At 53.6% G+C, this 26959-nt stretch overlaps 1 protein-coding gene across 2 annotated transcripts in view; it reads right to left on the reverse strand.

The window, feature by feature from the left end:
• The window catches only part of CHST11 (carbohydrate sulfotransferase 11), a 258899-nt gene that overhangs the window by 102399 nt on the left and 129541 nt on the right, over positions 1–26959 (reverse strand). For both annotated transcript variants that reach the window (XM_075552706.1, XM_075552705.1), the window contains exon 2: positions 18700–18785. In XM_075552706.1, the coding sequence (XP_075408821.1) occupies positions 18700–18785 (86 nt within the window). The remainder of the gene's footprint in view (positions 1–18699; positions 18786–26959) is intronic.

Here is a 26959-nt window from a genome sequence, read left to right on the forward strand (position 1 = left end):
CAGGACACCTGCCTCCTCGCGTGGCGCTTCCTCCACGCAGCGCCACTTCATGCTGATTGCTTCCTATCAGCCCCCTCCTTGGTCTCCCCCTGCCAGTTGTGCCCTGACCCCTTTCTGACCGCCCAATGCACGCTTGCACATAATTACTCTGACAACTCCTGTCATGTCGGGGCCCAAGGCCACGTGCACCCTAATGAGATGCAAAATCACCAAGCACCCGGTGATTCAGCGCAGCCACTGGGCCCCCACCCAGCCCCGAATCCACATAGAATCCGGACTTCACTTCTCCAGCCAGAGGCAGGGAGAGGTGAGCTTTGTGTGTCTCCACGCCCTCATTCACCACCGTTAGAAGGTTCATTTGCAGTGTTCAGGATGGAGCCAGCCCGGGCGCATCCAAAGGCATTGTTGCCTGGGAGCTGTCCCATGGCACTCGAGGGGCGTCTGTTCCCTCAGGTCCCCAAATAAGACGAAGGCATGGATAAGACATAGCTCCTCCCTGCACCCTCCAGCCAATCCTCAGGCGCAAAGATGGTTTACGCATTAGGCTGTGAACCACAAGGTCAGCAGTTCAAGATCACCAGCCACTCCACTGAAGAAAGACGAGGCTTTCGGCTCTCGTCAACAGTTACAGTCTTGGAAACCCACAGGGGCAGTTCTACCCCTGTCCTACAGGGTCGCTACGAGTCAGAAGCAACTCCAGGGCAGTGAGTTTGGAGGGTCTGGGGTTCCATAATGCAGCTGAGCACCTTGAAGCAGTTGGGCAGGAGCTCCGGTCTACACCCAGGGCCCCTGCATCTCACACTTGTCTCTTCCACAGGCCACTGGGACCTTGCTGTATGTTGGCTTCAGAGCACCCACCCACCCGCTGCCATAGGACAGGCATTGATTCACTGGCACCCTATCTCGAGTTTCCAAGACTGTCAGCGTTACGGAAGCAGCCAGCCTCATCTGAGCGGTTGGTGGGTTTGAACCGGTGACCATGTGCTATGTGGTTGTGTTAGCAGCTAGCCCCACAGCACCACCGGCAACAAAGCACAAGTGGCCACGGTGTGTGCAGTGCCTCTCTGGTTTACTACAGTTCTCTTGATGGGGGTGTTCTTAGCCTTGCTTTTAGGGGTGAGATGCCTGGGCCCCGGGAACCCTGGGGACTTGCTGGTAGTGTGAGGAGGTGAGTACCCAAATCCAGCCAACCCCCTTCAGCAATGTCCGCTCTCTCAGGCTGCCACTAAGGATTGAACTGTGTCAAGGGCAGGGTCAATGCCAACATCACCAGAGAGGTGGACCGGAAGCCAGTAGCCTGTCCGCTTCACTTGGTTTGACACTTGTCTTCGAAGCTGGCACTGACTTACTCTCCCTTCCCACTCTGGTTCTTTGCCAAGGCCTTGACTTAGATGGCCCTTAAACGAGCAGCTGTGGTCCCTGGAGCAGGGTCCTGGTGATACAGTGGTTACACGTTGTACAGCTGACCGCAAGGTGAGCGGTTCAAAACCACCGGCTCCACAGAAGGGCCAGGGCACTCTACTTCCCAACGGGTTACAGTCTCAGAAACCCACAGGGGCAGTTCTACCTTGCCCTACAGGGTGGCTAGGAGTCAGAATTGACTGGATGGCAATGAGCGTATTTGTTTTGAAGTGGTTTGTTGGTTGGTTGGTTTGTTGGGGTGGGGGTGGGGTGCTTAGAATTCCTAGGATCTCACAGAGGAAGGCTGCGTGTAGCAGATAGCATTGCCCATCGGGAATTGCCCTGGATTTGGACTGTGGACAAGGTCCCCGTGCACAAGCCGACTGGCACAGACAAGCCAGGTGTCCCAGGCTCAAGAAGGACTGCGCCGAACTGGCTAATCGGATAACCAACGGCAGCACTGCTCCGGGGGCGGTTTTTGGCCAGGCTTTATCTTAATAAGATGCTATCGCCTCTTCCCCTCTGATTTCGTTACAGCAGCTTAATATCCCCGGGAAGGAGGCTCCATTATCAACTGCAATTGACTCTCAGATTAAGTCTCCTTGCTCCTGGTTTTTATTTCAAGATTATTTAGGCCTGAATAGCAACTATTTATTTATTTATGCATTTAAACAAAGAGAAAAATCACAATGGCATAGACAAGCTGTTTCACTCACAAGGCAGACGGTGAACCAACCAACGAAATAGGCCACTTGCTCATTGATGTCCTTGCCAACAACCCTCGATTATGTGTGAATCATGGTAATAAACACACAGGCGCTTCCACAGGCTTCTCATTAGGAAGGAAGGTGCAGAGAGCACTGAGCTGGCTGGTGGGGGGTAGGGTGGGGGGGAGTAGGGATGGGGGGTGTGAGGCTCTCTGAAGTCAGCTTCTTCCTCAGCACATTTGTCAGATGAGAAGAACGATTGATTAACATGAGGTTTGCAGATTATCCGTGGATTTCTAGTTCTCATTCAATCCCTTGTGCCCCATGCCAGTGAATAAGTGGATGTTAGCTGGTTCTGAGAGGCGCCCCCCAATTCCTTACGGAAGTTGCTCCCTGTCCCCCATGATCTTGTCAAATGAAAGGGGGCCACAGAGACAGCACCTGGAGCTCTGAGCCACACAAACCGCCCTAGGGAAGAATCAGACTAGAGGGAGCCAAAAAAACGCCTTGGGGATCAGGCCCCGAGGCTGCCTTCAAGCTGCCCGATTCTCACACTGGCAGCAAGCCGCTTCCCCAAGTGGCCCCACCAGAGTTTGGACAAAGGTCCTTCTGGAAGGACAGTGCCACCGTGACAAAGCTGCCACACTAGGTGGCGGGCGGGGCTCAGGCAGTCTTGCTCCATTCAGATGTGTCCCTCTGCAGAGATGACAAATGGCTCTTTGCCCAAGGGCTTAAGGGCTTGCTCTTTGAAAGTAGAAACCAGAATGTTCCATCTGCAAAACCCAAGGGCTTGGGGTGAGGTTATTGCCCTCCTTCCGAGAAGCCAGAGTGACGGGTGCACTTGGGGGACGAGTTAACCCGTTCTTTCATGCCTGGGAGACACTGTGCTATTAGAAGCGGCCTGCTGAGTCCTGTAGCCAACCCTCCCCACAATGCACAAGGCCTGGGGCTGCCCTTACCCAGCCACCTGGTGGGGCTTGTCGTGATCCCTGGTGGCGTAGTGGGTTATATGTTGGGCTGCTCACCGAAAGGTCAGCAGTTCAAAAGCACCAGCCACCCCACAGGAGAGAGGTTTCTACTTCCTATAAAGGGTTACAATCTCAATAACCCACAGGGGCAGCTCTACCCTGTGGAGAGTTGCTATGAGTCGGATCCAATTCCTGGCAGTGAGTCTGTTGTTGCTGAATCGGCTCTGTGCTTCCTGCCAAGGCCGTCGAGTTGGCCCTTACTCACGGTGACCCATCCATAGCATCAAAGTACAACTGTTCCCCAGGGCTTTCAAGGACTGCTTTGGGGAGGTGGGGGGAGTAAATCATCAGGCCTTGCTATCAGGGTGCCTCTGAGTTGACTCAACCACCAGCTTCTTGGTCAGCCACTGAAGAGGGTCACCCCACGGGCATCACCCAAGGCCTCAGTGAATTCAGAAAGAGGCTGGTCTGGAAGCAGATTCTTGGCTGGAAGCGGATGACAGGTGGTCACCCAACAGCATGTCCACACTGAAGGCAAGCCCTGTTGGGAGAAGGGATTTGGAGGGAAAATTACAGGCAGCTGCTGTGCCTAGGCAGGGAAGAGCCCGAAGGGGAAAAAAGAGCACATCTAAATGCAGCCTCCAGCTCCCTTTTCTGGGTGAAAATAAAAGAAGGTTCCAAGCCCACAGAGCTCTTTTCTATTTCTGGCTGGTCTCTGGGCCGAGCAAGCCTGGTCCTGGTCCGAGGGTATTCTGTCTGCCTCCAGCGAGGTCCAAGGGCATTTTCAGGAGAGTCTGGGGAAGGAGGCAGCAGAGAAAGTTCCAGGCACAGGTTGCAGTGAACACAGGCCCTCCTGCCTGCTGCCCCCACTCCACCAGGTCTTCACTCAGTTCATCCCACTGACCCCCGAGCAAGGGCACACACTCACGCCCACCTCCCATCATTGGAAAGAGATGGCGCTTCATCTCCACCAGTGCATCCAAGACCACAGGAACTCCATGCATCCGTGGCCTCAATGGTCCTCTGCCCCAAGCGAGCAGGAGGAGCATCAGCCCAAGACCACTGGCCTCCACAAGCTGGAAGGGACGGAACTCTGAGACTCCCCCACCGAGAATCTCCTCTCACCTCAGCAAAAACGCAAAGGCGTTTCCTATGCGGAAGAGTCCATTCTGACTCAGGTGCCCATACGGGACAGAGTTGAATTGCCCTGTAGGGTTTTCTATGGCTAGAATCTCTAAGGGAGCAGACTGCTACATCTTTGTCCCCAAAGAGTGGTGAGGGCAGGTTGGAGCCACCGACTTTGTGGTTAGCAGACAAACCCCTTCCAAGTCAGTTGAATGAGCCAGTTCCACCTCACAGAGTCCCTACGTCCACCAGGACAAAGCACTGCCCAGTCCTGTGCCATCCTCACAATTGTTCCTATGCTGGAGTCCTTGGTTGGGGCCACTGCGTCCATCCCTCTCTGTGAGGGCCCTCCTCTTTTTGACTGACCCCCTACTAAGCACGATGTCCTTCTCCAGGAACTGGACCATCCTGATCCCAAGTTCAAAATACACAAAATCGAACCACATGCCTCAGGTGCCTTCTGGCTATATGAATGTCTTTCAAGACAAACTTCTCCTGAGCATCTTTTCTGTGGCTGGGCTGAAGTAGCCCTGGGCATGCCATAAATAAGACAGTCCCTGCCCTAAAGGGGCTTGGAGACTGCTGGCCCTTTGCCATCAAGTCCATTCTGACTCCTAGTGACCATTTTAAGACCGTAAATCTTTACAGAAACAGGCAGCCTCATCTTTCTCCTGAGGACTCGCTGGTGGGTTTGAACCACTGACCTCTGGTTAGTAGTCCAATGCCTTAACCTGCAGAGCCACCAGGGCTCCTTCATTTCAAACGTGTGGTCAGTGCCCTGAGCAAGAGAAACGTGGGCATAAGGGGTGGGGGCGAGATCAGGATGCATTTTATAAACAGCCAGGAGCCACGTGGTGCTACTGAGCACCCGACACATGGTCAGTCCCAGTTGAGATTGCTGCCGCACTAGAAAAGGAACCCTGGTGGCACTGAGGCGTCAGCGCTGGGCTCCTAACCCCAAGGTCCTCTTACTGGGTTCAAAGCCAATGGCAGCTCCTCGAGGGAAAGACGAGGCTGTCTGCTCCCATAAAGATGAACAGCCTCGGAAACCTCACGTCGGGTCTCTGGCCGTTGGAACCGACTAGATGGTAGAGTTTGGTTTTCCAGTTCGCTATCTAAGTCTCTGGTGTGCTTGCTTCCTAGTCAATGACTCACCTGACACTGGGCAGTGGGAACCCAGCCAACAGAACTGCAGAAGCAAGGCCGGGCAACCTGCTTCTGTCAAGGTGTGTGTGTGTATGCGCGCAGTTCTACTCTGTAACGTGAGGGGTGGGGTGTCATCAGGAACCAACTTAATGAACACAGGTTGGGTTTTTGGTTTGGGCATAACAAGTACATATGAGATCTCAAGAATAGCCTGGATGCCTGTGTGTGGGGGGGGGGGGGCAGGCGGTGATATATTGATTACATGGCTAAATGATACTATTTTGGATATGCTGGATTACCTAAGGGACCACTGGTGGGGCTACTAAACTGCGAGGTTGGTGGTTCGAGCCTACCAGCTGCTCTGTAGGACAGACGCGAGGCTGTCTGCCCGCCAAGCTTCACAGCCTTGGAAACCCTGCTGGTAGGGTGGCGGTGATCGGAACGAACTGGACGGCAGTGGGTTTGGGGGCTGGGGGCTAACGAAATGACAATATTAAAATGAACAGCACCTGGTTTTGTTTGCTTCTTCGTTTGCAGTTCGTTGTGCTTTCTAGGAAAAAATGAAAGGGTCTGCATCTTTCAGCAGAGAACGGTGAGGCTTTCTACTGCCGTAAAGAGTTAAGCGTCTCAGAAACACAGGGGACAGGAGTCGGCATCGACTCGACGGCAGTAAGTTCTGTTCTGTTCGGCATATGGTTCACATCAAATTTTGAGAGCGCAGCGCTGTTCTGGCTTGAGCAGTGGGGGGTTGGGAATCAAGGAAAGCTTCCTGGAGGAGGTTCCATCTGCGCTAATACAAGCTCAGCACTGACTGAGCAGCTCACCATGTGATCTCTAATTCTGTCTTCAATGCCGGAACCGGTGGTATTCCATCCCCGATTTTACACACCAGAAAGGGCTCAGGACTCTGTCCCCATGCTCCCAGAATCTTGTAGGAGAGCCAGGTTGGGACATGGGCTCCACCAGATCTGCAGGAAGATTCTGGGAAGGTAAGCCAGGAGCTCCCCTCCACAGGAAGCAGGAGAACCATCCCGGGCCTTGCTTCAGCTCTGCCCACCCGGATGAGGTTGAAATCCAATCAACTGAGCAGCTCCTGGAGTTGTGTGATTCACAGAAACGTCAAATTAGGTCGCAGCCTCGTGTCGTGGAGGGTGATCAGGAAACGGTTTGGAAACTGCCAACATCGTTTGGTCACTTGAATGCCCTTCTCCAGTTGAGCTGGGCCGGCTGGCATCCACAGGCGCGCACAGAGAAACCCCACTAGGGCCCGAGTCTACTGCCCAGATTTGAGTGGACGGGGTCCAATGAACCTCCGGAAACAGAACAAGCCCTTGTAATGCGAGCCTGATTGGCATGCGGAGTAAATGATGAGATCAAAGGCAGGGTGTCCCTGCTGCCCGCACCCAGGGGGTCGGACGGAACCAGTGGGCCTGAGGCGCCTGGCTGGGCACTAGGGGCATGGCCACAAGGAGGCTATTAGACGTACGGGTTGATCTAGTCCATTTTCCAGGAGGTGGACTGAGGGTGCACATGACGTATGTACACACACATGCACACATACATGCCTCTCCCCACCCCCACTGGCACTCAAGGCTTTGTAAATGAGTGCACTGAGCTCCCTCATCAAGTCTACCAGACACAGAACATAAATCAAAATTGTTCAGAGCAGCTTCCAGGCAGGAGGAAATCATCTATCTTATTATTATTCAACTGAATTTCAAATGCATCTCTGCAGATGTCTGGGCCAGCAGGATGGGTGGAAGCAGCAGGGGCCCGGGCCCAGGCACCCTCGGAAAAGTTCCAGGTTACCCAGCTCCTCCCAGGTCACTGATACCAACTGGCCGTCACCAACAACCACCTGAGCCCTGCCCTGGCTACTTCTTGGACACAATTTCTAATCCTCACACCTGAAGCTTGGGGAGGTTCAGTTCCTGCCCCCATCATCCATCTGGGCTGGGAAGTCCCAGGCCTTTCAAGTATCCAGTGCTCTCCTCTACCCCAAACCATGTCTGATTCCAGAACCCTCTCCTGCCTGGCCTAATCGGAAATCTGAGCAGGTCAGTCACAGTGGTTTAAGAATGGTAGAGTGCGATGATGGGGCAGTCTGCTTCCATAAAGATCTACAGACTTGGAAACCCTTTAGAGTCTCTCTCAGCCGGCACTGACTCAGTAGGAGGTAGGGTGGGGATGGGGGTGGTCCACAGTGATCCAGTTTTTGCAATGGGTTTCTCGGGTCTATTGTAATTTGCGATTAATAATGAAGCATTCTCCCAAGTGCTGCGTTTAAGATCAGGCTAATGTAATATTTCATCTTGGCTAGCCAGCTGCCGTTCTGCTAGGCTGACAGTAAGTAATATCTTTGCATAAGGAGCCAGTCTACGACGAAATCAATTAATCCGCGTTGGCTGATAGACAGCTGCTGGGTCAAAGCAGATAATGAGATGGACTCATCGTTTACCAGGTGGCTGGTAATGAAGGGATTAATTGGCCAGAGTTGGGGACTGGACAGCCTCTGCTCTTCCTGGCCTTCCCCACAGCCCACTGGCAGCATCCTTCCTGGACAGCCATTGAGAGCGCAGGGAGTGCTTCCCCAGTGCCCTTCAGAAAGGCCCCTCCCATGGACCAAGCCTGGTTCTCCTTAGAGCGGTGGTTCTCAACCTTCCTAATGCTGTGACCCTGTAATACAGTTCCTTATATTGTGGTGACGCCCCCCCAAACCATAACATTATTTTTGTCGATACTTCATAACTGTCATTTTGTTACTGTTATGAATCAAGCGACACCTATGAAAGGGCCATTCGACCCCCAAAGGGGTCGCAACCCACAGGTTGAGAACCGCTGCCTTAGAGGATTGAGAGGGGGATGGTTCCAAGTCCTTCGTGGTGCCTTGCCTTGGGTCACCATATATGGGAGGTTAGCTTCTTGAACGGGTCCACCCAGTGCTGACTAACACACAAGCTCTCAGAAGCAGGATCGAGGCAGAGACCCCATCCTAGCCGACAGTGGGGCTAAGTGCAAAGATAAATAAATAACATGGGAGGTTCGTCGATACAGATGCATCCCTCCGTGGGGATGCTCTGCCTTGTCTTTCACATCATGGGTTATGTTCGAATCAAGAACAGCCCTGGTGGCACGGGGGGTTACATGCTGGGCTGCTGGCCATGGGTCAGCAGTTCGAACCCACGAGCTGCCCTCGGGGAGAAAGATGAGGCTCTCTGGGAAAGAGTTAACAGTCTCGGAAGCCCACAGGGCAGTTCTACTCTGTCCTCTAGGGTCGCCATGAGTCAGCATGGACTTGATGGCAGCGTTTGGTTTGGGAGTTCCATCAAGGAATCACAGATGTCTCTCTCTTTTAAAATAAGCCAGTTTTATTGATATACACTTTCTGTACATGGCCACCCAACGGTTGAACCATATCTAAAAGAGTTGTACAATCACCACCACAATCGCTTTGTGGTCATTTTCTTCATTCTTGTATCCGCTCCCCATTGGCCCAGCCTCCCCTGTCATAACCCAGAGGGTCAGTTACCCAGTCACGGTCTCTCACTTTACCTACTCTGGATTTCACATTTTAACACACCACCAGCAGCAACAAACTAAAACACAGATCAACTTCAACCCAAAGGAAAGCTGGCAATTACAAACACAAGAGCAGATTAAAATGACTCAAAGGGAAAATAGATAGAGGGGTGCTGTTCTGTTATAAACTAGGACAACAGGACAAAGCTATTCCCATATCTGGGTGATGGCCCCAGGGTATTCAGTGGAGGCTTTGAAAGAGTGAGATGTCTAGACTCTCAAGACCCTCCAGCCCAGCATTTAGACTGCATTTAGAATCACCCTCAGGCCCTTTGAGACACCCTGGTGGGTACTCTGTTGCCAACAGTTGGAGGGTGAAGTCCACTCAGAGGCAAGCTGGAAAAAAGGCCTGGCCATCAACTTCTGACAGTTTAACTGTCACACACACACACGCCCACCCCAAACTCAATTCTGACTCATTGACACTGTAGGGTAGCCCTGCCCCTGTGAGTTGGTAGTTTCGAACTGCTAACCGTATGGATTGCAGCCCACGTTATAACCAACATACCACCGGGCTGCTTAGGCGGTCATGAGGAGCTGAACATTGACTCGCTGGCACCGAACAATGACTTTTAATAGGTGGCTGCAGAAGAATCCAGTTTGGGCAAGCATTGCTGAGCGGGGGTGGAAGCTGGGCCTAGAGAGATGTTCCTCCCTGGGGCTATGACAAGCTTTCATAAACCTGGAGCCACCCGCTGAACCGAAGACCTGGCGGAAGGTTCTCCTTGGCTGGGAACAGCTTCGGGCTCCAGAAGCAAAATGCAAGCCTGCAGTTGTTTGCTAACCACCACTGTGTGGTCTGGCGGTGCAGCAGTGAAAGCCCCCGGCTACGAACTCCAAGGGCAGCAGCGAGAACCCACCAGTCGCTCTTGTGGGAGAAAGAAGCGGCAGCCTTAACAACCCCACGGAGGCAGCTGTGCTCCGTCCCATGGGGCCCCTCTGAGTCGACGCTGCAGCTTGCACTGTGCTTTCTGCTCTGTGCCTTAAGCCTCAGCCCCTGGCTGAGAATTTCACAGCTGGTCCTGGGCAGGGCCCAGGCCTCAGCCTCATTCACTGGGAGGCAGAACCTCAAGGAAGCATTTTTCCCACCTGGGAGAAATAAAGAAAATAACAACACCTCCCCCTTTCCCTCCCCCCTCCCAACAACAACCCCATGTACATGCACACACACACAAAGACAAAGCAACCGGCTCTGCCCCCACTACCCGCTGGTCCATTCTGGCATTGAGGATCTGGTGACCTTGGCAAATTGCTTGAGCCTTCTGAACGTCCGTCAACTTATCTGGGGGAAAATAGGGTCACAAGATGCCTACTGTCTTCCTTTGCTGGTGTCGCCCCACTAGAAATGCCACACATCAGCAGCCTGAAATAACAAATGGATCGCCTGGAGGCTCTGGAAGTTCGAAGTCCAAATCAGGGTGGATGTACCCGTCTTCCCAAGGTACCTGTGTCTGTATGTCCAGTCTGCTTTTTGTGGTCCCTGGTTCTTTTTATTTCACTCTAAATGAATTTTTCATTGTGAATTAGGTGGGGCAATCTGCTCCTTGTGAAAATCAGAAGTGATGAGATTGAACACCCACCCTACGAGGGTGTGATCTAATTAACACAACAACTTAGCAGGATAACTCACTGCCATCGATTGGATTCTGATTCATGCCACCCTTATAAGGATAGGGTAGAACCGCCCCTGTGGGTGTCTGAGACTGGAACTCTTTATGGAAGTGGAGAGCCCCGTCTTTCTCCCTCGGAGCGGCAGGTGATTTTGAACTATTAACCTGGAGGTTAGCAGCCCAACGTGTAGCCACTAAACACCAAGTTGTACACATTCTGCGAAGGAGCGATCTAATTAACACAACAAAGAAGCCCTCTTTCCAAACAGAGCTCCAGCTACAGGGAAAGGCATGAGGATTCAAACACTTATTAAGGGATTGGGGGTGGGGAGAAGGCGGGGCAGACACAGCACAGTTTAATAGATAACCCTTAATAGATAACCCTTGTCTTTAAGGTTTGTTGTGAAGATTAAATGAGATGAATGTGAAAATGCCTACAATTGTCAAGGACGTGGACAGAGCCTCCATCTCCTTTCCTTCCCCTCCTCCTTCCATCCTTCCTCTGGAGCTCAGCCCACTGAAGGCAGCCACATCTTTCTCCCAAAGAGCACAGCTGGTGGATCTGAACCGCCTATCTTCCAGGCAGCAGCCACCACACGATCGGGGCTCCCGTGGAAGGACGTCTTGGTTGCTTGCCGTTTCTGCGATGATGAATTAGGCTGCTGCAAACTCAGCTGCAGAAAGCAGCCCATTCTCAGTCTTTGGAGCCTTTCCCACCTCCGTATTGATCTTGCTGCTTTCTAAAGGTTGATCTGCTGGTGTAGATTCCTTGATCATGCACTGGTCCCCAAAGATGCCTAAGAAAGGCTACAGACCACCTGACCGGGTGCGCTACACAATCCTCCTAGACTCAGACACCAAAAGCCAGCTCCACCCAGCTATTCTGACTCAAGGTGACCCCGTGTGGCAGAGCAGAATGCCAAGCACTCTGCCCACTGGCTTGCCAAGGTCAAGCTTCTTGAAACAGAGCACATAGGCTGTCTACCAAGATGCCCAGGATGTACTGGAACCATCAACCTCTTGATTGACAATGGACTGCAGAACTGTTTCCTTTCCCTGGGGAGGTTTTAGTTTATTGGGATCCACAAACAATGCTCGTGGAATCAGCGGTCAAGAAATCAAATGACGTTTGGGCACATCTATGTCACTACACAGAGTCCTCTTTAAATTGTTAAAGAGCAAAGAAGTCACTCTGAGGACCCAAGACCTGGTACTTTCAGTTGCCTGCCGTGCCTGCGAAAGCTGGACCATGAGTCAGGAAGACGGACGAGGAAGCCATGACTTTGAATGACGGTGCGGGAGAAGATGGCCGAAAGCCGACGAGCGTACAAATCTGTCTCGGAGAAGTCAAGTGAAGACTTCTTAGCACCCAGGATGGTGAGATTCATCTCACAGTCTTTGGCAAACCTGCTATCAGAAGCCACCAGTTCCTGGAGAAGGACATGTTGCTTAGTTTAAGAAAGAAAAGAGGACGGCCCACACGAGATGGATTGACACCGTGGCTGCAACAATGGGCTCAAACCTCACAACAATTGTGAGTGAGGTGCAGCACTGGGCTGGCTTTGTTCTGTTGTACCTAGGATCCCTGTGAGTTGGAAGGAACCCTGGTGGCGTCGTGGGTTATGAGCTGACCTGCTAACCACAAGGTCAGCGGTTCAAACTCAGCAGACACTCCTTGGGAGAAAGACTGGGCTTTCTACTCCAGTAAAGACTTGGAAACCCATCAGGGCAATTCTGCTCTGTCGTAGAAGGTCGCTATGAGCTGGAATAGGAGTTGAATCACAGCCCTAGAGCCCAACAGCCATTGTCACCCAAGTACTCAGCAGGGAGACAACACCAGCCAGGCTGGGCTGGGTATGCCTCTTCCTGGAACATGGTAACCACAGAGCAGTGGGGCTAATGGTCAGAGTAGGCGGCTCTGTGAGCTGGAACAACAGGAGTGGGGCTGGGAAGGCTTCAGGGAACCGGGAAGAGGGCCCGGCAGGTGGGCGAGGCAGAAGGACTAGCTGTCTCGCCCTCGCTGGCATTTGAGGGCAATTATGCCCTATTCACGGCTGACAGTGCAGCTCTGCCTTGTGGGGTGAAGCCAAGCCGGGGCGGCCCACAAATATGCAGTTGGCAACTCCTGAACTCTCCGGGGCCCGGCGACAGCTGAGCTGATCAGCAATTACATTTTATTTTGGGGCCAGAGAGGCAGCAGAGAACTGGGAAATTATACGACATCAGGGTGCAGCTTCTCCAAGAATATCAACTACAAACTTAAAAAAAAAAAACAATTACTTTTTTTTTTAAGTGATTAGAGGTTTGCGGGGCACTAAAAATAAGCAAACCTTGGATAGCGAAACCAGATTATGGCCAACTTTCCCAAGGGGCTTTGAAGTCTTGTTCCGATGGCAATGGTGGGGTGGACTTTTGTTTTTCTTTTTTGGGGATCGGGACTGCTGAGAGAAGACGATGACCTTGTAGTGAAGGTTTTGTGGCCCGGTGCTGTCAGTTGGCTGTGCGGCATGGCGGCTCTGTGTACAACAGAAACAAACCCGCTCCAGTCTTTCTTACACTTGCCTTACCATCGTTGTTTCTGAGCACACTGTTCTGGCCACTGTGCCAATCCTTCACATTTGGGGGCCCTCCTCTTCTTTGCTGCCCCTCTACCTTACCAAGCATGACGTCCTTCTCAGGAACGGGTCTTTCCTGATCACGTGCCCAGAGTACATGAGATGAAGGGTCACCTCCTTGCTTCTGAAGAGCGTTCTGGCTGCACTTCTTCCAAAATAGAGTTGCTTGTTCTTTTGGCGGTCCATGGGACGGACTTTCCACCGTCTTCTGCAGCACCTCATTTATAACCCTGGATTTCCATATTCAACGTCCAACTTTTACAAGCCTAGGAGGCGATAGGGAACACCATGGACTGGGCACACTGTAGTCAGTGTACAACATGAAGGGAAAAGCAAAGCAGTGGCCCTGGCCTTGAATCCTCACAGGATTGGGCCCACGGTATGACCTTGAGCGAAGGATAGAACGTTCTAGGCTCATTGGTTCCCACGCATATGAGCCAGGGGTGTGATGCGTCCTCCACAAAAGACATGGCCAAGTCCTCATCCTGTAAATGCCGCCTGGTTTAGAAATGGGGCCTTTGACAAGTCTGTCAGTTAAACTAACAGGAAGTCCTAACGGAGAACTCATGGCTATCAAGTCGAGTCTGAGCTCCAAATGGAGAACCACTCCCTAGAGGTTCTGAGACTGGAAGTCTTGATGGGAACAGAGAACCTCATGTTTCCCCTGAGAAGTGGCTGGTGCGTTTGAACCACCAATGTCGGCAGTTTGCAGCCCAGTGGCTAAGCCGTCATCTGCTTTCTGGGCTCCTTTGAACGGGTTTTTGGACTCCCGTCAAGCACTATTTTCTTGGAAACTCGGAGAAGGCAGTTGTACCCTGTCCTGCAGGATCTCTGTGATTCGGCATCGACTCTATGACAGTGAGCCTGGGTCGGGTTTTATTTTAACAGAGTAAGGTGGGCCCTTATTGAGAGTCTTCCTAAAAGAGACGCAGGAGGACAGGTTTCTGACAGCTACAGGGTTACCTTGAAGCTGCAAGTTGGGGACAATCGGGGCTTCCAGAAGACAAGAGAAAGGACTTTTCCCCCTGAGCAATGTTTCTCAAAGTGGGTGATATCACCCCATGGAGGGTGCTGGAAACATGGGGGGCGGGGTGGTCACGGAAAAAGCAGATACCTACATTTTATCCTGGATTAGGAGCTATAGTACAAACGTTTTTCATTGCTGGGAGGTGGCGGGGTGGTGGTGGTGAGCATGACACTGGGTTTGGGAATCTAGGTCCTAGAGCTGTCAAGGAGAACAAGGGCAGGCTGACACCCTTTGTGCAGACTCTGAGCTGTGAGACAATATCTCTCCCATCTGGTTAGCTGCCCAGTTTGTGGTATTTCATCATGGCAGCTGCAGGAAACACATACAAAGACCCCTGTCCAGGCTTCGGGTATGATTTTATTTTAAGCAGCTATATAACCAAACCAAACTCACTGCCAGCGAGTCCGTTCTGATGCATGGCGAGTCTGGTTGGCGCCGTGGGTTAAGAATTAGATGGTTCCCTGCAAGGCCAGCAGTTCAAAACTACCAGCAGCCGCTCTGAAGGAACGTGAAACAAGGAGAGTTTCTACCCCTACAAAGAGTCCCCATCTCAGGAACCCCTGGGGTAGCTCTCCTCTGCTCTGCAGGGTGGCTAAGAGTCTGAGCATCCACAGGGCACCTGGCCTCTAGCCCCAGCACGTGGTGACTAAGGCAGAGCCTTCTGGATGCACAGGATGGGTTCTTGTCTCCTCCCCGCCCCCACCCACCTCCCCATGGTTCCTGCTTTCACTATGATACAGCAGACACAGTTCTCCAGTCAGCAGCAGCAGAAGGGGAAGCTCCACCTCTGGCCACGGTTCGGATTCTACCGCTTAGAGGGTTTGTCATCTGCTTCTGGGGTAACATCGTTCGGGGTTGACTACTTCAACAGCCTGGCTGGTTGGGAAATACAAAAATCAGCAGCCAAGGCCCATGAGGGCTGGCTGAGTAACGGTCTCAGAGACGAAGCAAGCTCTCACTTCCTCCTCTCCTAACGCCCACGCGAGGCAGCTCCAAAGGTCTCCGAGATGGTGTCGCTGGCCTTGCGTGGGAAGAGGACACCACGGCAGCTTGTAAAGGAAGCGAGGCCAAGGAAAAACATCCCGAGGAAACACCGTGACTTTCCTGCAGGGACACTTTCCTGGTGGCCACCTGAAGGGACTAGACAGCTTGCCCAAGACATTCCTGGTGGCAGAGGATGAGTCACCCGCCCCCCTTTCACAGATGACACCCAGAGCTGCCTCCTCAGCCCTGCCAGCTGCCACCAAGTACGCTCTGACTCATGGGAACCCCACGCGTCTCACAGGGAGCTGCATTCCACAGGGATTCCCCGCGCTGGTTTTTAATAGAGGGTCACCAGGACTTTCTTTCTTCATTGCACTTCTGGGGGGACTCAAACCTCCAACCTTTCTGTCAGCCATCTGACAGCCCTGCTAACCAGCGGTACCACCAGGGATCCCCCAAAGCCCTCAAAGAACTGTGTGCCACTACGTCAATTCTAAGTCTCAGAGTCCCCCGAAGGGCAGGGTAGAACAGCCCGTGGGTGTTTGTGAGGCTGTAAATCTTTACAGATACAGAAAGCCTCATTTTTCTCCCATACGGGAGCTGCTAAGTTTGAACTGCCATCCTTGTGGTTAATAGCCCAATGAGTGAACCACTACCCCATCAGAGCTCCCTGATAAAACCCTGGCCTTCTGGTCCATAAGAATCTTGCCCAGTTGACAATCAGCACTATAGGAAGGAAGGCAGCCCTGATCTAGGAGGGCCTGGCCTCCTTCTTTGATTGGCTTACAAGAGAAGCAGGCGGGGGATCCAACTTGTCAGTCAGCTCAGCCCCGTCAACCTGGGAAAGTGGAGTAACCAGGCCTGTTGGCCTAAACTCCCATGTCCTGTGTACCCCACGAGCCCAACACCTCCCCCTTTAAAGAAACAGGAAACCAAACCTACAGCCATCAAGTGGATGCCGACTCACAGAGACCCTGTTAGACAGAGTAGAACTGCCCCCGAGATTTGTAAGAGGAGAAAGCCCCATCTTTCTCCCTCAGAGAAGCTGTAGTTTCGAACTGCTGACCTGGTGGTTGGCAGCCACGTGGGCTCCAGAAGAAACAGGGAAACCCAGTAACGGCGGAGGAATACATGGACCAGGGAGGGAATGAGTCTGCGAATGGCATTACTCCAGGGGAGGATCCAGCACTGAGTGCACCTTGCAGGGTGGTGCTGGTCAGTCAACCACTGGGCAGCTCCAGCTCACGGTTGCCTGGACGCTCACTACAGAGTCATAAATAAGCCTAGGTAAGCCGTGCTTACCTGGCTGACTGGGAGTCCACCCTGCCTAACAGTGAAATGCTCTTGACTTCATCTTCCCGATGAGCTGTTGTTTGGGCGACTGTGCCAACCCCTCTCCCTGAGGCTTCCCTCCTCTTCCTTGACGCTCCACCTCTGCGGTCACACTGCCCCTTCGAGTGAGCGACTGCTTTCCCCCACACCGGGTCCCAAGGAACAAGCAGAAGCCTCACCGGCTCGGTTCAAGGCCCCCGTAGGTGGGAGTGGCTACCTTCAAGTGCTGAAGGAGGAGAAGCAGTCCAAGGAGGCTCTGCAGCGTGGTAACGATGAATCCGGATTGGGACCCAGTCTGGCTTGGAAGCCCAGGCTTCTGCTCCTGAAGTTACCCTCCGAGCCACGACCCGACGACAAGCAGCCAGCCATTCTACTGGTTACACAGGGCCTGCGAGCCCCAGGGTCTGCAGTTTGAAACCACCCGCGGCTCCAGGGGGGAAAGACTGGGCTCTCTAGTCCCATCAACAGTTACAGTCTCGGAACCCCGGCCCAGCCCCCGGCACTGACTCCTGGTAGTGAGCTTGGAGTTCTCCTAACAAGGACTCAGCGTGTGCTCAGCGTTGCACACCTGTTAGAGGTGAAGTGCGAATCTGGAGCTGGATCTTCGCGCTCTCAACCACAGATATTTGGGGGCGCCCGTCCTAGGCCCGGCTCTGTGTTAGGTGCTAGTGATGGACTTGCCACCCCAAGAGGCCCTTCCCACGGTACCCCAACACCTGGGAAAGCGGTAGGGCACCGACCGTTTGGTTTTGAAGAAGAAAATGATCGGAGGGTGGGAATGGCGATGGCTTGCATCTGATTTGCTTGTGCAGTTCTCCAAGCAGCCCCTCAGAAACCCCACCTCTGTCCAAGCCTCGAGTCCCCGACTCCTGGGGACAGGGGTTATGAACAAGCTGGGACCCCTGCCTGCAGCCATGAAACCAGTCCCTGACCAGAGAAACCCCAAATCTCAAGTTCCCCGTGGAGTTCCTTCCCACGGAACCAGGTCAAGGATACCTCGACACTACTCCCAAAGCGGGAGACTTGAGGTGGGGTTCCATTAAGGACGCCATCCGAAGTCAGTCGGATCTCTTTTGCCTTGCTTGGCTCATTATTATCGCGCCTCTGATAACCAGTAGCTTTATTAATCTGACGGTGTGTTGAATCGAGGTGGGGGGGTGAGGGGGCAGGTTCACCTGGCTAGATCACTCATGGTGGTCGCCCTGGGGAGTGTCCTTTCTAGAAACAGAGACAAGGGAAGAGATGGAAGGGCTACGGGGTAAGCAGATTCTCCTTGTCACCCCTTGGCAGGACATCTGGAAACCCAGCACTGTCCTTCCCAAACCAAGCACCTTGGCCAACAAATTAAGAACTCTCTGCCGAGAGAACAGAGCTAAACCAGAACTTTCCTCCCCTCTTTCTCTTCTCAGTAGCTGTCCAAAACAGACAGTTGTTGTCAATCGTTGTTCACTCATCAGCTCTCAGCATCAAGTGCTAATTAATGAATGCTCCCAGCCCTGGAGTGGCCACATCAGGGGACACACACACACACACACACACACACACACACACCACGGAAGCCATCACCATGGCAACCAGACCTCCTTAACTTTGCTCCTGGCTTTCCAAGGAGGATCCCCCAGCCCCCACCCAGGCCCCGTTGGAATGATGTCCTTCACAGAGTAGCCAGCTCTTTTCCTAATTGATGGCACAGAGTCCACATTGGCTGCCTTGTTAAATTAATGAGTCACATTCACGTCACAGTCACTTAGCAAAGAGTCCCTGAACACGAAGGCATCTTGACAAGCTGGCACGCGCATGTGGGGCATTGTTGGGCTTGAAGGACAGGCTGTGGAGCGGAGGCGAGTCTGCCTGTCTGCACACATGTTCTCAGTGGCCTGTCACAGGAGACAGCCCAGGCAGGCCAGCTCTTCAATGGGGCCTGGGATTGTGGGGTCTCCCAACGCCAAACCCCAGGTAGGTCTGCAAGCTGCATCCTACACCACGGGAGGCACTGCCCCTGATCTAGACACTTCACGTGGGGGCGGGCGTTTGGGGACGGTATACAGAAAAAGGGGGACGGAAACAACAGCCGTGGGGGGAAACGGCCCAGAATCTCAAGAATCAAGCGATTGGAATCTTGCGGCCAGAAACACACGAACCATTCCGAGAACAAAATGGAACCCGAACGCCGAGCCACGAAAGTGAGCCCTTTGGGAGGCTTACCTGGGTCGGGTTGTAGAGCTCCTGCAGGGGGCTGCGGGACCCCTTCCGACAGCAGATGTCCACGCCAAAGGGATTCCTCCGCATGACTGGGGAGAGAAAGCGAAGGCTCGTCAGAGAGGGCAACCAGGGCTTGTCTGACCAAGGAGGGAGCAGACGGAAGAAGCAAGCAGAGGAAGGCAGAGGTAGCTGGCGTGGAACCCAAGGGGGTTTGGTCCCCACTGCTGCCCCTAACTCGTGTCTGTACCTACGCCACTGTCCTCCCCACACCCAAACCTCGGAGTCAAGGGGTCCCCTCCAGGACTTGGCCACCTGGACTTTGGCGTGGACCTGTGCACCACGGGGTTTTCAATGGCTGGGGTCCCCCCAAAGCAGATCTCCAGGAGGCCTGCCATCCGGACGCTCCAGGATGGGCTGGGGCCCCATACTGACCATTTGCATAACCAGGGGCTCCTTCTCCACAACCCCAAACAGAACCCCAAACACGTGCCTTCGAAACCATCCCAACCCCGTAGGGCCGGGTAGAGCAGCCCAGGGGGCTTTCCAAGGCTACAGCTTACAGGTCAGACTGCTAGCCACCAGGTCAGCAGTTCAGAACCACCAGCCTCTCCAAGGGAGACAGGGAAGGCCTCTGCTCCCGTAGGCTCCGTGGCCTCAGAAGCCCTCACGGGTAATCCTTCTACCCTTTTCCATGGTCGCTATGAACCGGCCTGGACTCAATGCAGCACGTTTGTTTGTTAGTGAGTCTCTATAGAAAAAGAGCTGGTGGCTTCCCACGGCTGAGCTATCTGCAGACGAGCGCTTGAACCCCTGAGCCACCAGCACGCCTCTCCCACAGGACGTTTCAAGCAGCAAGAGCCTGAGATTCTTTGAGTCGAGGCTACTTATGACAGACAGATCAGACAGAGCTGAGAGAGCGCCAGCTCCCAACAGGCTCGGCGACACTGTTTAAGATCCCACACCGTTCAGCCTCTGATCCCCATCCTGAGAATGCTGGGAGTGCCTCTCCAGGAGGGCTCGGCCCGCTGGACACGCCAGAGGTCTGGCCACCCCTCGGCAGATGCCTCCACTGCCCCCACTGGAATTCCGCTTCTGGCCACCTGAGGGGAGTGGCATCCCCAAAGCCTCTTGGGAATGATCTTATTTTTAGTGAGGATATCAACATTGTGGCCACAAGGATGGGGTGTGTGATACTGGACATGCAGGGCTAGCACACAGTGGGGTGTGTGGTAGTGGACAGGCAAGGCTAGCATTTAAAAACAGATGCCAACAAGTCAATCCCGACTCCTGGCGACCCCTTATGTGTCCGAGTAGAAAGAACTCTGCTCCCTTGGTTTTCTGTGGCTGTTTTTTGGGGGAAGATGGTCAGGTCTTTCTTCACAGTTGCCTCTGGAGGGGCTCAGCTCTCCCACTTTGGGTAACAGCCAAGTGTTTGTGAACCGTCTGCAACCTGCAGGATATTCCCAAGTAATAAAGGAGAAAAAATTAGCAAAAATTTCCCCCCGGATCCCATGGCATGGAGGCCACCATGAGCCATTTTTCAAAGGGACATGCATGATTCATTTTTCCCTTCTATTTTTTTCCCCACAGAGCACCTCCATTCCCCCTGTAGGTACGCCCGCCTCACATGGTGCCGGGAGAGGGGGGAGGCGAGAAGGAACCTCTCTTCTAGACCAGGAGGCAGTTTTCTTTTGGAGAGAAGCCCTTGTGGCTTCGTGGGTGGCAGGGTGGGCTGCAGACCACCGGGTCAGCAGTTCAAACCCACCATCTGCTCCGAGGGAGAAAGACAAAGACGTACAGCCTCGGGGACCCACAGAGGCTGCTCTACTCGGTGCTGCAGGCTCACCGGCGGTAGTGACTAGGTCTGACATGCTCCTCTTGGACTGCCATCACAGTGGCCTGGGTGGAACAAGGAAAGCTGCCCCGTCTCGTGCCCAGCAGCATCGCCCCTGTGTAAGGGCAGCAGTGTGTCCCCATGCACTAGACATCCTCGGGATCGACCCTGGTTCTTCCAGCTGTGTGTCCTTGGGAAAATTACCTAGCCTCTCAGTGCCCCGTGCCTTCACTGTAGAATGGGCAAGAGGACACTGTATAATGGGTAAGTACCTAGCTCCCCTGGGTGGTTGTGAGGTTACTGTTCTTTCAGTTTCAGTTGCTTGAACGATGCTTTCCCACGGGGGTTGATGGGGGTTAGAGGGGGGCGTGTCTTAGGTTTCTCAACCATGCATGTGTTCCCCCACTGCAGAGGGTTTGGGGGGACAGAATTTACACTACTGGTTGGTAGAGGTAAGAAGGCCTGGCTAGGGGCTGAGCTGCCAAGCACAAGGTGACCAGTTTGAACCCATCAGGGGCTCCACGGGAGAAAGATGAGGCTTCCTACTTCTGTCAGGTGTAAAGTCGCAAAAACCCAAGCGGCAGTTCGACTCTATCCTTTGGAGTCACTCTGAGTCGGTATCGTCTTGGTGGCTATGAGTTTGGTGTTTTGATTTTGATCTGCGGCACGCGTTTTAAACAATGCCTGGGAAGTTGTTAGGCACTGCGGATCGACCCCCTAGGGACCCCGTGGGACGGATCAGAGCTGCTCCACAGGGGTTTCCGTGTGGTCATCTCTCCAGAACCAGATCGTCAGGTCTCTGCCTCAGACGGAGTCAGTAGGTAGGTCTGAACCACCAGCCTTTCAGGACTTAACAGCTGATGGCCAAGACCTGGGTCTCTGAGCACTGCCCTGCGGCAGAGGAGGTGTGACCATCAAAGGAGCTGATGAGATGTCACCTGACCACAAGCTGACCCAGGGGGAACAGCCCACCTGAAATGAGGAAGGTTCTCCATACCTGGCAGGTTCCTTCTCAAAGGGATGCAGGAAAAGCTACCCCTTCCCACCCAGTTCTCCCCCAGCTTATCGCTAGGGGCCACATGGACAGCTGAGAGGAACCCACCAATTCCAGGACACCGGGGCCAGATGGAAACCACTTAGGCTCCGAATCACGAGGGCTCCAGTGGCGTGGTGCTGCCTTTGCAGCGTGCGGTGGCCGCAGATGACACCGACAGAGCGGACGCACCTGTGTGCCCTGAACACGGGTTATGGACAGTGAGGGGTCCCTGAGGGGGAGTCAGCAGTTGACACCTCCAGCTGCCAACAGGGAAGTTGGGGGTTTGGGTTCACCCTGGGGGTGCCACAGAGGAAAGGCCTGGCAGTCAATCTCAAACCTGTGGAGTACAGTCCGACTCTGCCTCTCCTGGGGTCCTTGGGAGCTTTCAGGAACACCAGGCATTTCATGTCATGTAATTCTCACATGTCGGGAGCACCAGGCATTTCAAATAATATCATTCTCACATGCCAGGAGTATCAGGGCATTTTCTTCTGATTTTTAAAAATATATATTGATCTCCCTTCCCTCCTCCCCCCATTGTTTAAAAGTCTAAAATCCATACTCAGTTCTTGGGGCTATACAGAAACAAGGAGCCTTGGTGTTGGCGTGGTTACGCACTGGGCTGCGAATGGTGTGGTCAGCAGTTCGAGACCACCAGCTGCTCCGAGGGAGAAAGACCGGGCTTTGGCCACCCGTAAAGAGAGTCCGTCTCGGAAACCCACAGGGGCAGTTCTCCCCTGTCCTACAGGGTCACTATGAGTAAGACGCAACTGGGTGACAGGGAGGTCCAAAGGCAACAGGTGGTGGGCTGGATTTGGCTCACGGACCAGAGTTCTCAGACTCCTGACCAAAAGGTTCGCAGTTCAAACCCACCGAGCAGCTCTGCAGAGGAACGAGCTGGCGACCAGGAAGATGACAAGACAGCCTTCCCTGGACAGGCCCCTCCGCCCCTCGCTCACCCACAGAGGCCCAGAGAGCAGTTCCAGGTACCCTCAACCTCGGCGTCCCGTCTCCACTTTTACCAACCTCCCGCATGCTCTGCGGCCCTCCCTGGGGAAGGGGGCACCTATGGGCAAATGCCGGTAGGCCAGAAAGCCATTAGAATCGGATTAGGCTGAAAGAGAAACACTGGCTCTTTGTTCCTCCCGGGGACCTCAAGAAGAGTAGGGGGCTGGTGGGGGGTAGGTGGGCACGTGTTGTGTTTACCTTTCATTTATGACTTCATTCTTCATTTCCACCCCAAACGAGGTAAACTGTGAAAGGCAGTTGGCCTGGGTGCACGAGGACACAGCAACACTGCGGCGGCACAGAAACCACGGCCAGGCTTGTAAAATCCCGCTCCCGCCATGCAAGATTAAATTCTCCCCGTGGCGGCAGACAGGCTCCCGGGCTGCGGCGGTGGGGCCACCGTGGTGGGAGCGCTATAGTAGAACCCATTAAAAGCCTGCTTTTATGGGGGGCAATATTATTTAATGGGTTTATTTTTCTAATACAAGGCCTTAAAAAGACTTTGACCGTGTGGGGCCTGCGACTCAGACCCTCTGCCCCACGCACTCACCCCTGCCCCTGGCCCTGCTGTGGCTTCGATGTGGCGGCCCAGGCCCCAAGGCAAAGGGGGCCTTTGTCTGCCTTTGAAGGGAAAAATCGCCTGTGCAGTGGCCTTCGGGTCCTATGTTGTGTCTGCTCCTCTCCTCTGCTCTCAGCGGAGGTTCTCTGTGGACTTCAGAACCTGACCCGGGCCAGGGTCCTGGGTGTGGAAAGTAGCCCATTGGAGATTCTGACCTGGCTGGTTTTGCCCTCCCTGGCCCACCCCACTGCTTGGCCAGCCACGTGGAAGCTGACCACTGAGTCACCAGCTGCCCCTGCCCATCAGGCTTGGAAGCCCCAGTCAGCATGTCTCCTTCCTACCCACCCCAGCCCCTCAAGACCAGAAGGAGCTTAAAGTCAAGAAGCTGAAACCAGTTGCCGCTCAGTCAATGCTGACTTGGGGCAACTCCACAGTGCCAGAGTAGGACTAGGCTCTTTGGGTTTGTGACCCCTGGCTTTCCTGAGGGTCGACTGCCAGGCCTTTCTTCCAAAGTCCCACGGGTACCACCCGTAGACTCTGAGTGCAAAGTACCAAGAACAAGTAAGCCCACTGCCACGATGATCCTGACTCACAGCAACCCTATAGGACAGGGTGCCACTGCCCCTGTGGGCTTCTTAGTCTATAAATCTTTACAGGAGTAGAAAGCCTCATTTTTCTCATTCAGATTAGCTGTTGGATTCGAACTGCTGACCCTGTGGCTAGCAACCCAAATAGGCTCTCCTAAAAAAGATTGATGGACAAACCAGGACTTTACCCTTCCTTTGAGAGCTTCTAACCGTTTCTTTCTCCTGTATGCAGTGGTACTTGGCTGCTAGCCAGAGCATCGGGGGTGTGAATGCTTCAGGGGCTCTTCAGGACACAGCCGTGGCAAGTGTGCTCCAGGGAGGAGGACAGTCGGGGGAGCCGGAGGAGGCTGTGTGACCGTCCTCTAAGGTCACTGTGAGTGAGAAGGTGGATTCTAAGGCAGCAGGTGGATTGGGAGCAACTGCCCGCCTGGTTTACATTTTCTTCCTTTGAAAACGAGCAGTCTGGGGAGCCAAAGCCCGAACTGAGGAATGCCGTAGGGCAGTTAACAGTGACCTATCCTGTCCACCCACCACCGCGGGTTGTATTTAGCCTCGCCATGATTTCCTCCTTTCTAAACTCAAATCAGTGAAGTAAAGGACCATTTCCCAGGAACCCAATTGGGCCGATTTATTGGCACGATAATCCCTGGACCAACGGACAGTTGTGAGTATTCCAAGAGATGCAACTGAAGCTGAAACGACAGCAGGCCACCCATGTTTGTTTTCAAGTGCAGCGTCCCCCTCCCAATACAGCCTCTAGGGAGTCAGCTAACGGGGTCAGCTGGAATCGAGCCCATCATCTGCCCTGAGTGGCCCCGGGGGTCCTGTGGGTGCTACAGGGGCAGAAAGGAGGCGTTCCTTGAGGTCTGAAGACATAAAAGGAAACTGCTAGGGGGTCGCTTGCCTTTAAACATTTCATAAACCAAAGGCACTAAGAATCTAAGAGACTGGAGTCCCGTCCTCCCTTCTGACTAGACAAACTGAGGTCAGAAAATGTCCCAAACTGACACCGGAAGTGAGTTTGTGAAGAGACAGGAAGTCGGAAAGTGGTCGCCGAGGCTCGGAAAAGGAACCTAGGTAAAGTCCTTGTCAAGGTCACGTTGGACGTGAACCGGGTATATGGGAATTACTCTTCCAGGACTGCCGTAACCACTGACCACAAGCTGGACGGATGAAAACAACCAAAACCTCGTAGATCGCCCAAATGAAGAAATCAAGGTGTCGGCGGGCAGGTGCCCTGGGAAAGTTCTCAGGAAGAACCTCCCTTGCCTCTTATTAATTTTGGGTGGCTCCTGGGGATACATGGTCTCCTTGGCTTGCAGCTGCATCAACATCCATGCTGCCTGCTTCTCCGTGTTTCTCGCCCTGCCCCCGGCTTTCTACTCCATTAGAGAGTCCACGTCCCGCTCCTGGCCTCAGCTACCCCGCCTGTAAAAGGGGAAGCACAGGACTGCCCACCTGCCAGGGCTGCCATGGGGACTACCTGAGCTAATCCAGGTCCATGTCGGAGTTGGGTCTGCTCTCAGGCAAGTGCGTGATACGCCATCATGAGCTACCATTTCCCACGTCTAAAAGCCCCTTTTCTAACTCTCCTGACGAGAGCGACCCCAAGTCCAACCCAAAATCTCACTGAACACGAAAATGCGCCATGAATTAGAGAAGACGATTACTCCCATTGGTACTGGTCCCTTCGGACTTCCGTAACAAAATGGTGTGCCCAAGGGCCACGTAAGGCCCATGAAATCCATCAGTACCAGTTGGCATAACACGCCTCAACAAAGAGAGGCAGTGCCGTCCATCACATTGGGAAATATCTGACTAGCATGGCCCTCGAATAATGTCATAAATACCCAAATGATCCTTTGCAGAAAAGAAAAGGTCCTTCCTTCCAAGAACGAAAATGCATTGCCTTGTATTTCTGAAGGCAGGGCCAGAACCGTTTTGCTGAAAGTTCTTGGGAAGGACCCTTCCTGGTCTCTTCGGTCTCTGTTGTTCCTTGGCTCGTAGAGGCATCTCCACGGGGCCAGCCTCCTGTGTACCTTCTCCTCTTTCACAAGGACTCACTCCGATGGGATGAGGACCCTCCCGTAGAACCTCCCATTCACTGTCATGGTCATAGGCACTGGGGTCAGCACTTCAGACATCTTTGGGGAGACACCAGGCCCTCTGACCAACGTTGGTGGGGAAAAAAAGTTGGGGTTCTCAGCACAGGTCTAGCCATGTTCACTTTGCTCAAGACTGTGTGTGAGGCAGCCGTGGGACGCTGAGATGGGGCCTTGCAACACAGAATAGCTAAGTGTACAGTTATCCTCCCATGGAGAAAGACAAGGAGAGCTCGTGGTGGCATAGTCATGCATCTACAGGACGTCAGTGGTTCGAATCCACCCAGGGGCTTCCTTGGGAGAAAGACCCAGCTATTAGCTCCCATAATGATTATAGCCTCAAAAGCCCCATGGGTCCCACAGGGCCCACACACAACAGAGGTGGCCGCCAAGAAAGACCTGCTCACTCTAGGAAGGTGGCTGCGCATCCGCCCAAACCCTTGCCTGCTGTTCAGTGTGTCTCAGGGAGTTGAAGGTGGAGTTCTTTTTCAGACTGTTCGCTTGTATTTTCTCTCCTTTCCTTATTTTGTTTCTGACATTTTTCTGGCACGAGATGCTAATGGGGAGAACGCTGACTTTAAAAATATCCTCAGTTGCACGACGTCACTAGAGCCATGAAGACCCGGCGATCCCGCTCTCGGGAAATGACAGCAAGGGAGCAATTCCACAGAAGCCGAGCACCGTCTGCGCAGAGCTGTTCACAGCGTGGCCCCTCCAGTCTGCTCTAAGCTATCCACGACGAGGGGAATCGTGCCACACGCCACACGTGGTTTGGGGGACCTTGTGAGTGCCTCACAGTGTAGTCACCAGCCCCCCAAATGATGCTGTGAGTAAAAGTCAGCACTTTGCAAACGTGGAGACGGGCCTTACGTGACAGCTGGAGAATTCACACGGTGCCCAGGACTTGGAGCTCAGCTTTGTAAAGCTCTATCACTAGTCGGTTCCTACTGAGGGTGCCCCTCCAGGGTGCTGACTCAAGGCCAAGGGCGCTGCATACAGAGCGCTTGGGGGCAGAAGCAGACTGCCCTGCCCGTCTGCCGAGGTGCTTCTGTGTAGAGCATTTTTAAAAGCCACCCTTTCCATTCGTAGCGGAGGCTGCTCGCTATTTGCACCCCCCCAGGGATACCATGTCACGAC

The sequence above is a fragment of the Tenrec ecaudatus genome, chromosome 6 (genome assembly GCF_050624435.1).
Source record: "Tenrec ecaudatus isolate mTenEca1 chromosome 6, mTenEca1.hap1, whole genome shotgun sequence".
Classification (NCBI taxonomy): Eukaryota; Metazoa; Chordata; class Mammalia; order Afrosoricida; family Tenrecidae; genus Tenrec; species Tenrec ecaudatus.